This window comes from Lolium rigidum, chromosome 1 (assembly GCF_022539505.1).
Source record: "Lolium rigidum isolate FL_2022 chromosome 1, APGP_CSIRO_Lrig_0.1, whole genome shotgun sequence".
NCBI lineage: Eukaryota > Viridiplantae > Streptophyta > Magnoliopsida > Poales > Poaceae > Lolium > Lolium rigidum.
This window is the reverse complement of record NC_061508.1, coordinates 355600531-355613837: the sequence shown is the minus strand read 5'-3', so window position 1 is coordinate 355613837 and position 13307 is coordinate 355600531. Positions and strand designations below refer to the sequence as shown.

The window sequence follows — 13307 nt, the reverse complement described above, 5'->3', positions numbered from 1 at the left end:
AATATTCCTTACTAGGATTTCTGAAACCAAAAATAGCGGAAAACAACAAGCTGGCCCTTCGGCATCTCGTCAATAGGTTAGTTCCGGAAAACGCATAAATATGACATAAAGTATGCATAAAACATGTAGATATCATCAATAATGTGGCATGGAACATAAGAAATTATCGATACGTCGGAGATGTATCAATGATTAAATTTGTTTGAATGGAATAATGGATGCCAACTTTGTTGGATAAATATCCATTACAATCTGAATCTGACAAGATTATGATGATTGATGCTTTGGTTGTGGCTTTCTAGGATTTGATGTGACCTCAGTAGCTTTAGCTACTGCTACTGGTTGCTCACCTTGATGGATATAACTGTTGGTTTTGATTAAATAGAAACCTTCACAGTAGGGTATCATACATATGAATGCCACTGTGATTTGTTTTATGAAGAAAATAGGACTCTATGTTGGTTTAATAGCTTGGTGATGCTAGGTGGTGCATGTGGCTGTCAAGGCTTTGTGTTTATCTGGTTCATACTTGGATATGCTTTTATTTCTTCCAATTTTGCATATCTGCATCTACTGGATAATACTAGTTCTTGCTTGCCTCATCTATTGCCGACATCGCCTCGGTCTATACCAAGTGATGATTAACCCTTTTGAGCATCTGCTCGAGTTGCTGCGATTTGAGCATGCATATTTATCGATTGGATCCTCTGGATACTTTCCAGGTATCAAGTATACCTTGCTCCAGCTCCTAAACAAAGTGTTAATCTGTTGTGATGTTTTGCTTGAGCTTGTGGTTTAAGCTTGTCCCTCTCCTCCTAGCTCCTGATGTTCTTCTTGCTCTAGTCCACCATTTTCTGGTTCTATGGTTGATTTGATTTGAATGGTTTGGGGATGAACAACTCTGAGCTGTGATGAACATCTACTATTGGCTCTTGTTGGTTTCCTTCTACCTTGTGTCGATAGTTGTGAGGTGAATGATGTATATATTGAATGTCTTAGTTTCACCCTTGCTTGACACCTCAAGAAGTGAGTCACTATGTGTTGTGGAGCATGCACAAGTCCAGGGACATGTCTCTTTGGTAGACAAGCTTGAGCATATCTTGTGCTGGCATGTGTTTGTCTTGGAACTTGATCCCCTACCGGATGTACTGCTAGCTTGGTTGTTTACTGGTCTCGTGGATCAGCTCGACCTGATGGCCTTTATCCTAACACTGGTAATTTTATTTGATCCCCAAGTGTCATTGCCACTTGGCATCATTTCTTGTCTACTGGTTTTTATTTGTGCAGGAATTTAAGAGTATTGCCAATGTTGAGAAAACAAGAAGTGCCTGTGAAGTTTTAGTCTAGGATCAGAGTTATACATTTGTAATTTTCATTTCTTTCTTGATTTCTTATTCATTTGAGAATAATTCCATTGTAATATTCTGGAATATTGTAAAGACAATGTACGCGTGTTTAAGTATCAATAAAACTCAAAGTTTTCCTTATGAGCTTTATATAAATGTGATTATCCAATTTTGGATTTGTATTGTATGAGTCTTATTTGAATTTGAGTTATGAAATATTATTTCAATTATATGATGGTTTCTTATATTCAATCATGATTTATAATTCAAATTTGAAATTGAAATTCAAATTCCTTTCAAAAAACCCTAGGTTCAAAGAGATAATGTCGAAATTCATCGCACTCTCGTTACACTAAACCCTAGTTGCAATAAGAGAGAAACCTCGATCCCTCTTATGTTTTATGAAGTTAAGCGCGAAAATTTTCCTCGTTTTGCGATGCAATGCAGAATCCTTTTCTAAATCTACCTCGCGTTTGTTCTAAGTCGTGGGATGTTACACTCCTCTTTGGGATTTTCCCCTCAAGATTCCGTTTCGCTACCCTGATCTCACGAAGATAACATGTTGGTTTTCTGATCATGCCAAAATAGTGTCGCAGTGAATCCATGATCCAGATTGGAACGACGTCACTGTGAGTTATCACTACGTGTCATCGGCTAGAAACCCCATCCACTAGGAAAATTCTTTCCAGCTGTTGCAAATGAAATAGGTTTCACCCACTTTTATGTGTGATAACGACATTGCAGACTACTATGTCATCCTGCATTCAGAACTCGGCCAACTAAGGTCTCCTCACCGATGCCAATGTTGAGCTTCGCTGGGTCTTCAAAATCCTTGCCACTATAAAACCAATGCAATGTCACCAATCTCGGAGCTAGTGTTTCATTGCGTTAATAGATAATTTAAATATTTCCTAGGCATTTATGTATATCTCCTCTACTCTCTGTCTAAAGGTGAACACAATCCCTTTATTATAGATTAGATACATATATTACCTACTATTACCACATCTGGTACGGTCCAATTAGAGGCCCATGAAGCAGGCCCGTCGATGGCCATGTTCGAAGTGAGCGATCGAACAAGGCCCCCAATTTCTTGGGGCCCCAAATATTCCTCCTGCCCAGTACTGTAACGCAAACAATTTGTCTAGTTCTAGCTCTGTGATCGGCCCAGCTGGCCACGATTACTTCCGTCGAAAGGAAAGCAGGGCCTGTAGCATAGCATATGCAACTATGCAATTAGATTGGTATCGATTGGGAGCCCAATAGCACAGCAGTTACGTACCAAACAAATCCCAATCGATCGCTCCTCACTTCCCTCGACGCTCGTATTCCGTCCACACTAGTTCGCGTCGCGCCGCCGTGCCCCCCACCCCCATCTGTTGACCTGGTGCAGTGATCCTTGCCGGTGTTGTTCCTGGTCATTGCCGCCATGACTCCCCTGCTTTGCCATTTGCCCGACGAGTATACCAATCGGCGATATCAAAAGTTCACATGTTAAGGTAAGATGGAGACAACTGGTGGAAAACGGTTGGATGCTATATATTTCCGTTCATGAAAATGGGAAGAAAAGTTCCAGTTGAAAAAAACTAGTGGACCTCACTTCTGTTGTTGAGTTGTTTAGATTATTTTGTTAATTCAATAATATGTGAAATATGACGGATCATGAGAAGAACAAAGTTTTAATCGGGTACTGAAAAGAAGAAGAAAAGAAAGAGAAAAAAGTTATATGATTGAAATTTTATTTCAAAAACATGAGATTCGTTTATTGCTTTGGTGCGATATTTACTCTTCTAGAATGAATACTTACACATTTCTCACGGAATATCACATTCTAAAGTTTACTAGTTTGAACAAAATTTAAGGCCTCATTTTATAAGTCGCACCGGGGCCCCCAGATCCTGGAGACGCTGCCATGAAGCCCAAAACGCAATGACAACCAAAGCCCACAAACCAGGCGTGCAACACAAGAACTAGCCCATACAAGGGTATCCTAACATGTAACCAACCCGGAGTCCTAAGATCTGGCCTCCTTCGTAAGAACAAGGAGGGATCGACGGGAAGGATATATCCGTGGTACGTGACCTGGAGCACACCATAGCAATCACAACGACCATGTAACCCTAATCATCATCAATCATGAAACAAACACGGAACACATAGGGTTTACCCTCCGGTGGCCTAAAGTTGGGTAAATCGCGTCCTCTGTGTTGTTTGTACGCTAATGAAACTACCAACGCATCTTCTTCACTAAAACCCAAGTCCATAACTATGGGCCTTGCCGTGGTATCCTGACGTGAAACGCCGCAAAACATTGCGGTCCATTTGACACCCGAAAAGGTTCCTAAAATTAACAAATATGCAAAAAAGGCATATTTTGCATCATTACAAACAATTAAAAGAGAACTTTGTGGAAATCACCGAAATTTATGTAAATAATGTTGACAACGTCACATATTATGCAAACTAGCACTTGTGCACTACTTCCATTTACATTTATCTTTCATTCTTGAACACAAGTTCTCTCTTAAGCATGGGTGTTTGGTTCCAGACACATTTTGCCAAGCCAAAGTTTGGTAATTTGCACGTGTTTCAGTGTTTGGTTCTTGCCTCACTTTATTATCCATATAACCTACCCGCCATTGAGTGAATTTCTTGCCAACTTTTGACACACTTCGTGGCTTCTAAATTCTCAACTGCACTTGGCAAACTTAGGCTTGACGAAGTATGAGCGGGAACTAAACAACCCTAAATATATTGTCACCATAGCATTACATGTTGCAACCCTCCATGAATAAATGCTGGTTTATATCCACAAAAATGTTCATCATGTGCCTATGAAAAATGTTAATCGTGCTGGTGACAAATGTTTGTAATCCTCCAGATTTTTTACAATAGTTCTTGAAGGATGCTTCATCCAATATTATGTACTGTACCAAACTCAAGATGATATTGTATTACAATTTTAAATAGCACAAACATCACTAATCTCTGGAACAAGATAGAAATAAATAAATGGTAGAACATGATGGAGTTAATAGTTTCTAACGAAAATTGTTACAAAAATATTATAGAAATACAAAATAGTGAACCAAAAATATTTATGAACAATTTTAACGAAATAGCAAGGTGGAAGAATAAGGAAATACATGGAGTGGAGAACAAGTTTGCAATACTCAGTTTCCTTATATATGCGCTTCAAAAAAGGAAATGCGCAGTTTCCTTTTGAGAAACGCGGGATGGGCCGGCCGGCTTGGATTGCTAGCACATCAACAAACATTCCTTGATATAGTTGATCGGAAGATTGGAAAACGCGTCCAAAAAACTTGCATCTTCGTCGGTTTAAATCGAAGATTTCCCACTTCCCAGCCGCCTCTTGTCTTCCTCCCCCGCCGCCAAATTCTAATCCTGGCTGCTCCCATCCCAATCCATCCTAATCCGCGGTTTCTGCTTCTTCTTGGATCTCCAGCTCTCCAAGCACTCTGCGCGCTCCGATCCCAATCCCCATGGCGTCACCGACTCCTCCCCACGAGCCCATGCCCGGCAGCTCCTTCTACCCGCAGAACTACGACCTCGTGATGCAGCCTCCTCCCGAAGCTTGCCGAATCTCCGCTCCCCGCCTCCACCGAGCATTTCTTCCACGACGAGGACGTGTACGCCGACGACCCCGAGACGCTCACCTCCCGCTACCCGTCCGGACCGGCGCGGGCTTACGGCGAGAGCAAAAACTGGTATTTCTTTTGCGCCGTGAAGCCCACAATCGCCCGCGACGGCCGCAAGCCCCGGATCGTCGGCGGCGGCAAGGGTACCTGGAAAGCCGAGAGGGGAGAAGCGGTCGTCGACCCATCCTCGGGCGACACCGTCGGCCGCCTGGAGAGGTTCACCTACGTGCCCAAGCCCAAGGAAGCAGGAAAGCGGCCCGAGTGGCTCATGGTGGAGTTCAGTCTGGATCAGCAACTCGTCGAGGGCGACGAAGAACCAAGAACCGTGCTTTGCAAGATCTATCGCAGCCCTCGATTCCTCAATTCCGTGTCCAAGTCTTTGGCTTCATCAGCGTCGGTGCGCAAGTGCAAGAGGAAGGCGGCCGACGAGCTCATGGCGTCTCCGCGCAAGGCCATCAAGGCCACCGACGAATCATCTCCGGTCAGGCGGCAGCTCCTCTTTCCTCCCCCTACCTTACCAATTCAGCAGGCACCAATTCTGGAGGACGATGACGCCTTTCTTGGCGACGACCAATTCTGGGGCGAGCACTACAGCATCATCGGCGAGCTCTCCGATCCCGCGCCAAATCGGCCGGTCCAAGTCCAGGTCGACGACTTGGGCGAGAAATTCTGGAGTGGACTGCCCCAGATCGATGGCGGCGAGCCTTCTGCTCCTTGGAGCTGCTCAATGATGACGGCGGCATCGACTCCATGGTGCGGTGGAGCAGACTTCTTCTGGAATTCGATTGCCACTCTCTGAATCTCGTCTCTGCTGAATGCTGATCATGGCTGACGGATGACACAAGACGGTTTGAGTTGAGTAAGTGCACAAGATTGGTGCATCAGCGAAAGGATAGTTAGAACATGATCTGGAGTTGGATCCAGTGTTTAACATCAGCAGTTAGTTTTTTTTAACATCTGCAGTTTAGTAGTACTCCGTAGTAGTCTGTTCACCCTGTGATGTGTTGTTCTGTAATCTGTAGTCGTATTCAGATTTTACCTTCCGATTATTTAGTTACCGTGGTTCTCCACTTAAGCAATTTCACAGCTATTAAATTGTCAGTGACAGTGTTACTAAGATATTGTATTTCTGTTAAAATTGTGTGTAATGGCTGCATTGACATAACTGTCTAGTCTGTTACTTTCGTTGCAATTTGGACCCCAAAGTTTCAAACTACTTGGTAAGGAATTGCACACCAAACTTGCTTCAAACAGGCAACGTGATTCATCCTAAGTAAAATGCGACCACCATTTCATTAAATTCCAAGAAAACTCGGAAGTTTTTATAGTTCGCAGAGGATACAAAGGGCAAAAAAAAGGACAAAAGAAATATGAACAGGACTGCAACAAAAGGACCGCACAACAAATTCAGTCTCACCACTCCTTGACCCATCTTTGAACTGATTCCTTCTGTTCTTTTTTCGGTCCGAGCCCTTTGACAATGTTTGCACATTTTCTCATAACTCAGAACCACTACCAGCAAGTCAGCACCTCGGTTCGTTTTAAGAAAATTTTACCATTCCAGTTACGAAGCCCTTATAGAATTTCTTTCTCGCAAATCATAAGGGCGATCAGCAATGTAGCATCACATGATTCAAATCATGCATTGCAGCACTTGGTTCAATCAATAGGGAGTCAGCAAGGCATGCCCCGCGAACAAGGCAAACTGAGATAAAGATAATCGTCAATGTGTCTAGCTCAACATTCGAAGAAATATATCTAAGCATCCCCATGCCTGAAGGCCGATGAAAGACGAACACTTCCAGCCGATCATGAACATACTCACCAAAAAACTAACAAATTGGACGGAGAGGTTCATGTCACATGGAGCAAAGGACTCACATAAAGTCTGTAGCTCAAGCATTGCTAGGCTATGCCATGGGGGTTTTCAAAATGTCAATTGGTTTTTGTAAACAATATGAGAAACTGATACTCGCCTTGGGGAGATGCGCAGGGACAATGGAGAGTGCACTGGATGGCATGGGAGAATACGTTCTGCTGAATCCCACGAGAACCAAACCACACACACACACACACACACACACACGAGAGAGCTAGAGCTGGAAGAAGATGAACACAAAGAGACTCAGGCTCCGTTTGGGAGCGCAGTTTTTTTGAAGTATTTCATGAATACTTCAGTTTCCAAAAAAAAACAAAGTATTGAATACTTCACAGTGTTTGGATCGAACAGATACGGTGGTTTTGGATACTGAAGTATCTCCAATACTTCAGTTTTTTTGACGTTTTGTAAACTTTGGTCCCGACCTCTTTTTTCCTAAACTGAGAAACGCAAAAAACACATCTACTTCGAGGTGTCGTCTCCTCTGTGTGGCGGCTGCGACGATGTCTTCCTCTGCGGTGGCTGCGATGTCTTCCTCATCGAAGAAAAAAGCAAGCTCAGAACCAGGAAAAGAAGGCCGGTCATGTTCCATCCTCGTGAGATTGGCGTGAATTTTTTTTTCGATTTGATTGCACCATACGGCTGCTTGCTCTCGTGTGGAGATGGGGGAACCAAGGCGGGCGGTCGCGTGCGCCTACATGCACAAGAAGAGCAGGCCGGGCTGCCTTGCTGTAGGCAACCATGCCGCACGCGAGCATGCCATGGCGAACTGGGTTAGGGTTATGGTTAGGGCGTCGCAGCCCCGACGAGAACCAGACACCGCCGCCGATCCCTGTTGCAATGCCGCTGCCGGTTATCATGAGCACCATCTTCTTTACACCCGTGCTCCGCCACACCACGCCAGTGTGGACCAAGCCGCTCCTGCTTCAGCTTGCACCATGCAAGTTTGCCGGAGATGCGTCGTAGTCGCCGCCCCACGCCACGCTTGAACGCAAGGACGAACCAGCTCCAAATCCACTTCGCCGATCTAGAGGAAGAGTACGCACCCAGTCATGCATGCGACTATGCGAGCGCATCCAATCAATGATCTAGCATGCAGCACATCCGGTCAAAACGAAGATAAAACAACAAATCCCAAACAGGTTGAAGTTTTGGCCAATACTGAGAAATAATGAAGTACCAACAAACTGAAGTATTCCTTCCCGATGCACTGAAATACTTCAGTTTTGCAATACTTCAGTTTTAGAAAAACTTCATTGCCAAACTAGGCCTCAGGTTTTGGCGCAGTGTAAAACGAGACTGCATTTTCCGTTTGCCTTTCCTTTTACTCAGAGTACAACGAACGTGCCCAGCTAATCCGGGCTAAACTCATGCATCACGATCTGATCCGCGCCATCCAATGGTTCGATCGTGCGCTGTGTGGACTAGGTAAACCGGGACTAAAACAACGCTAAAACCCGGCCCACCTCTAACTGCCTAAACTGACAGAAATCATATGTTGTCGACAACAGCCTGACGGTTACAGTGAACTGACGAAACTGAAACTAACTCTGAAACAAACTACACTAATGCACAAGGTTTATTCAAGAGAATATCACCAACCTAAAAGGGAAAAGCGAGATTGGCTTCAGAGACATCAACCTCCTAAACCAGGCTTTACTCGCAAGACAATCTTGGCGCCCGATTCACCGCCCCGATAGCCTATGTACCAGAGCGATTAAGGCTAGATATTACCCCAACGAAAATATTCTCGACACTATTTTCGACTCGGACCCGCCCCCTGCTTGGAATTGAGTCGAGTTTGCTCTGGACTTACTCAAAGAAGGCACAATAAGCCGCATTAGCAATGGTACCAAAATTCAGATATTCAGAGACCCATGGGTACCAAGGAACTCTAACAGAAAGGTGACTCACTTGAAAAAGAATACCAGGGTAAACCAACTGATTATTGTGGGAACTAGTGGGCACCCCTAAAGGAACAGGATCTTCACGTTAGAAGCACATACCGTCTCGCCCTTGACCTAAATCACCGAAAACAAGATCAAGGCAGCTCCAGCTATGAACCAGACGGAAACCGCTCTATTTGGAACACCATCTGGAAAAGTAGCGTCCCCCCTAAAGTCCGCATCTTCGTGTGGAGAGTCGCCATGGACACACTTGCAACAAAGAAAAACAAATGGAGAAGAACTTTGGAAGTTGACAACCGCTGCTCAATTTTTTTTTTTTGCGAGGAAACCACTGATTATATTGAAACAAGAGTTACAGAAAAGAACACCAGAAAGCTAGAAATAACACACAGGTCCTTTCTGCAAAACAGCATCGCCGACGCGGAGAAGAACGTGCCGGTGGCGGGCCGCCGCTGCATCTTCGCACAAGCCTTGGATCGGAAGATGTCCCCAGGCGGCGGGGTAGTCACCGGACCTCGAACTCCGGGGAGCCTCCACTCTGCTCCGCCATTAACGCCGTCTTGATCCAACATCAGGGGCTTCGGGATTGTCAACTGGATCCGCCGCGTCGAGATCCAGAGGGGGATAAACGCACGCATCGTCCACCGGGACCCGCGAGCGCGGACGAGGAGGCGCTCCGCCATGGCGCTCCGAAGAACTCCACCGCTGGAGGGGACGAGCACCACCTGCAAAACGAAGACCAGCCGCGCCGCCCACTCCAAAACGCCGGCGGCCAGGGTCCCAGCAGAGCCTACCCTGTACACACACACGAGACGAGGCTCCCCCATCCTCCCGCCGGCGCAGCGGCCGGCGGAGGACAGGGGACCCGGCGAATCGACTGCGAGGGGGTGGATCTGCTCGGGGGTTCCAGAAAGTCGCCTCTACTGTAGCGGGAGAGGAGACGCGTCCAAGTCGCTTAACCGCTGCTCAATTTGCGGGAACGGTGAAGAAAATGCCTTCGATGCCACAATATCATGCACAAAAGCCAGGGCACTTCGTCACAAACTGAGGAAATGTTGGACTCCCACAGCTGAGCAAAATTTCTCCTATACTCGGACGAGGCCGGCTTCGGATCCTCCCGGTCTCCTAAACCGGACTGATGAAACAATGAGAGCTAAAACTATTGCTCTGGAGAGCATGGCACCTAAGAAACGACGTCATCCACAATGAAGGAAAGGCCACAATTTACGGCTCTATCATGTCTTCCAGTCCTACATCCGAGGTTTCCAGGAAGAACAATGTAGGCAGCCTCAGATGAAGGGTAAGCAGCCTGCAATCGCCTCAAAAGTACCGCTGTCTGGACTCCGTCGCCACCAGGATGGATTAAACTGAACACCGGTGGCTCCTTGAACAAACAAAATGGCGATGGAGGTGCTAGTGCCGTCGTCCGTGACAGGGATGGTAATGTCCTGAACTCGGATAGTTGTTATCTACCGCACTATGACGATGCCAATGAAGCAGAGGCAAGTGCAGCACTTCTGGGCGTCATATTTTAAAGATAAGGTCATATGGCCCGGCTTTATATATAAAGCTCCAACGGCTCGCCGAAACGATCATACTACAGCATACATCCGAGTCTGAGACCTCACACACATAAACAACACATCACACACCTGCAAGTCTGAGACCTACTACACCAAGACCCACAGCACTCTGGGCGTTAGATTGTTGTATCCTATGCCTCATCAAAAGGTTATTGGGGAGCTCGACAGCCCTATCATTGCCAATGCCCTGAGATCGGATCAGCGCAACAGATCAAAACTGCGGGCGATCATTAAAGAGGCAAAATTAATCCTAAGGGCATCTCCAACGGGGCGACGCATTTCAGATGCCCAAATTGTCCGCGGGCGCCGTTTGCGTCGCCTGGCGGACGCCGAAATGGTCGTGCTCGTTTGCGTCTGGGGTGGCTCCAGCGGGCCGACGCATTTTCGGCGCGGCCAGAATTCAAAAAAGAGGTTGTAGCCTAAAATTTGCACGAAATTACAGCCTCAAATTGAGGTCTGAAATAAGTTCATCACACTTTGCACATGGTACGGCACAAAGTGGAGTCCAAAAGGGGCACAACAAGGCCTGAACAGCAATAAAAAAAAGTCCAAAAGGAGGCCAAGGTGCTGAGCGCATGGCGCCGGTGATCAGGCGTCTTGCACGCGGATTTCGACGCGCCTCTTCATGAACCAGGCCCTGGTGTCGTCGTCGACGCCGCTCAAGTCGTCTACCATGATCCTTGTGTCTTCTGCACGTCTTGGCCTCGGCGTTTTCCTTTTTTGCCTCGACGTCCATCCTTTGGACCTCAATGACCTCTTTCGTGAGGTTGAGGTAGATGGCAGTTGCGGCCTCCTTTTCCAGACGCCTCTTCTCGTCCCTAGCAGCCAAGGCAGCATGATTCTCGGCCATTATCTTCTCCAGGCTCTGGGTGAACGCAATGGCCTGTGCCTCCCGGGCTAGATCGGCCTTGGTAGCCTTATGGCCCCGGGGACGAGGTGGAAGGGCTTGACGGCCTTGATCGTCGTCTTCGCTGTCGAGGTTGACCGCTGTCCCATTCTTCACAGCTTCATCGTAGGCCGCAAAGCTTGTCTTCCACTTCTCCGCGTCCTTGAGCTTGTCCCAGCAATGGACCATATGGAAGCCCTTCTTATGCACTGCCTTAAACCTCTCCAAGGCCCGGGATACCTGCAATCACGCCAAAGCCGCCAATGATGTACATAGAATGATGTAAATAGAATAGAATGATGATGGTTGTATCTTGTTTACCACTGAAATGACGCCAACGCCGCTTACGGGGTGCCTCTTAGTATGTTCGACGGCTGAGCAGTGCCTCTTGTTTGATGTAGTTCCATCTTTTTCTGAGGGACTCTTTCGTGCGAGGGCTTGGGATGTGGTAGGGCGGGTGCATCTTGGTCTCGTTGTACTCCTGCATGACCTTGGCCTAATACACCTTGCCCTTTTGTTGGGCGCCATTAATACAGTCATGGATTGTTGCCAGCCACGCGTCGCACAAACACTTGTCCTCGTCGTCGATGAATCCTTGTGTCCTATGGCTCTCCCCCTTGTTCTTGGTAGCATTGTCCGTGGTGACAACAGGTTGTGTTGGCGCGTCGTCAAAGTCGTCGACGCACACGGGTGTTGGCTGCGTCGACTGGGTGGAGAACAACCATGCGTTATTTTTTTTAGATAAAAGGCATCATAATGCCCGACTTTAAATTAATAAAGCCCTTAGGTTCAAACGATGTTACAACACGCTGTGCCATACAGCTTAGCCAAAAGGATCAACGAGAAAAAAAAAACAAGAAAAGAACACCACATCAAGACTCGACGCAAGGGGCAGGAGCTAGTGCTGAAGATCTGGCCGAGCCACCGCTACTGGATCTTCATTGGCTTGTGTGACCTGGCCTCACGGCGGCGTAAAGCTCCCTCAGCTTGTTCTCCAACCACCGGAGGCCCTCCCGATCGCTTGGCTTTGCCTTGCCGTTCCAAAGCTGTATAAAAATAGCAGTTTTGAATATAACATTAGCGGGATGGTTAATAACTTTTTTCTCAATAGTGAGCTTATTGCGAATGTTCCAAAGAGCCCAAGATTGGGCGAGAAAGAGGAACCAAAGGAGTCTACGGGCCCTTTCCGCAAGGCTAGAGAGGATGGCATGGAATTGTGGGAAGTTCCCAGGGTTACAATCAAGAATCTATCGGATGGCACACCAAGCAAACCTCGCCAGGGAGCAAGAGAAGAAGATATGCTCAGCATCTTCCACCTGTGCGCAAAGCACGCAGTTGCCCGTGGCTGGACCATGTCTTGTCGCAATTTGTTGGCTAGAAGGCAATCTATCGAGGATGAGCTGCCAGGCGAAAATTTTGATCTTCAGGGGCACTTTGGCCGCCCAAACATCTTTGTGATAAGCGACGGACGCCCCTTGCGAGAGTTTGGAATACAACGATTGCACCGAGAACTTGCCCGAGGATTCCAGGTGCCAGATGACCTTGTCTTTCTGTTCGAAAGGACAATGGAATCAGTGAGCGTCTCAAGCTCGTTCCACTGTCGCCTTCCTTCAGGATTGAGCGAGCGCCGGAAATTGATGTTAAGAGCTCCGGAGTCTACAGCGGCAGCCACCGTGAGAGTTGGGTTCTCGCAGATATTGAAAAGGTTGGGGAAAATCTCCTTGAGGGGCCGATCTCGGATCCACCAGTCAGTCCAGAAATAAGTACGTCATCCATCTCCAATCAAATGCTTCGCCCCCAGTTTGAAAAAATGCTTTATATTGTGCAAGCTTTTCCAAAACTGCGAGCCACCCTGTCCGGAGCCCTCGAACAGGTTGTCGGCGTCGCGGTATTTGGCTCTGATGATTGTAGCCCAGATAGAAGCGTCGTCCTGATAAAGTTTCCAAACCCATTTGGACAAGAGGGCAATGTTCATCTTTTTGGAGTTGAGCAGGCCTAACTGAAAGGATCGTATGCCGCACCTAGAGGGGGGGGGTGAATAGGTGCT

General features: G+C 46.9%; 1 protein-coding gene across 1 annotated transcript in view; it reads left to right on the top strand.

Annotated features, from left to right (window-relative positions):
• Positions 1-5804, top strand: part of LOC124665528 — a 16567-nt gene extending 10763 nt beyond the window's left edge. The window contains exon 2 of the mRNA XM_047202934.1: positions 4928-5804. Within this exon, the coding sequence (XP_047058890.1) occupies positions 4928-5804 (877 nt within the window). The remainder of the gene's footprint in view (positions 1-4927) is intronic.
• The last annotated feature ends 7503 nt before the right edge of the window (positions 5805-13307 follow it).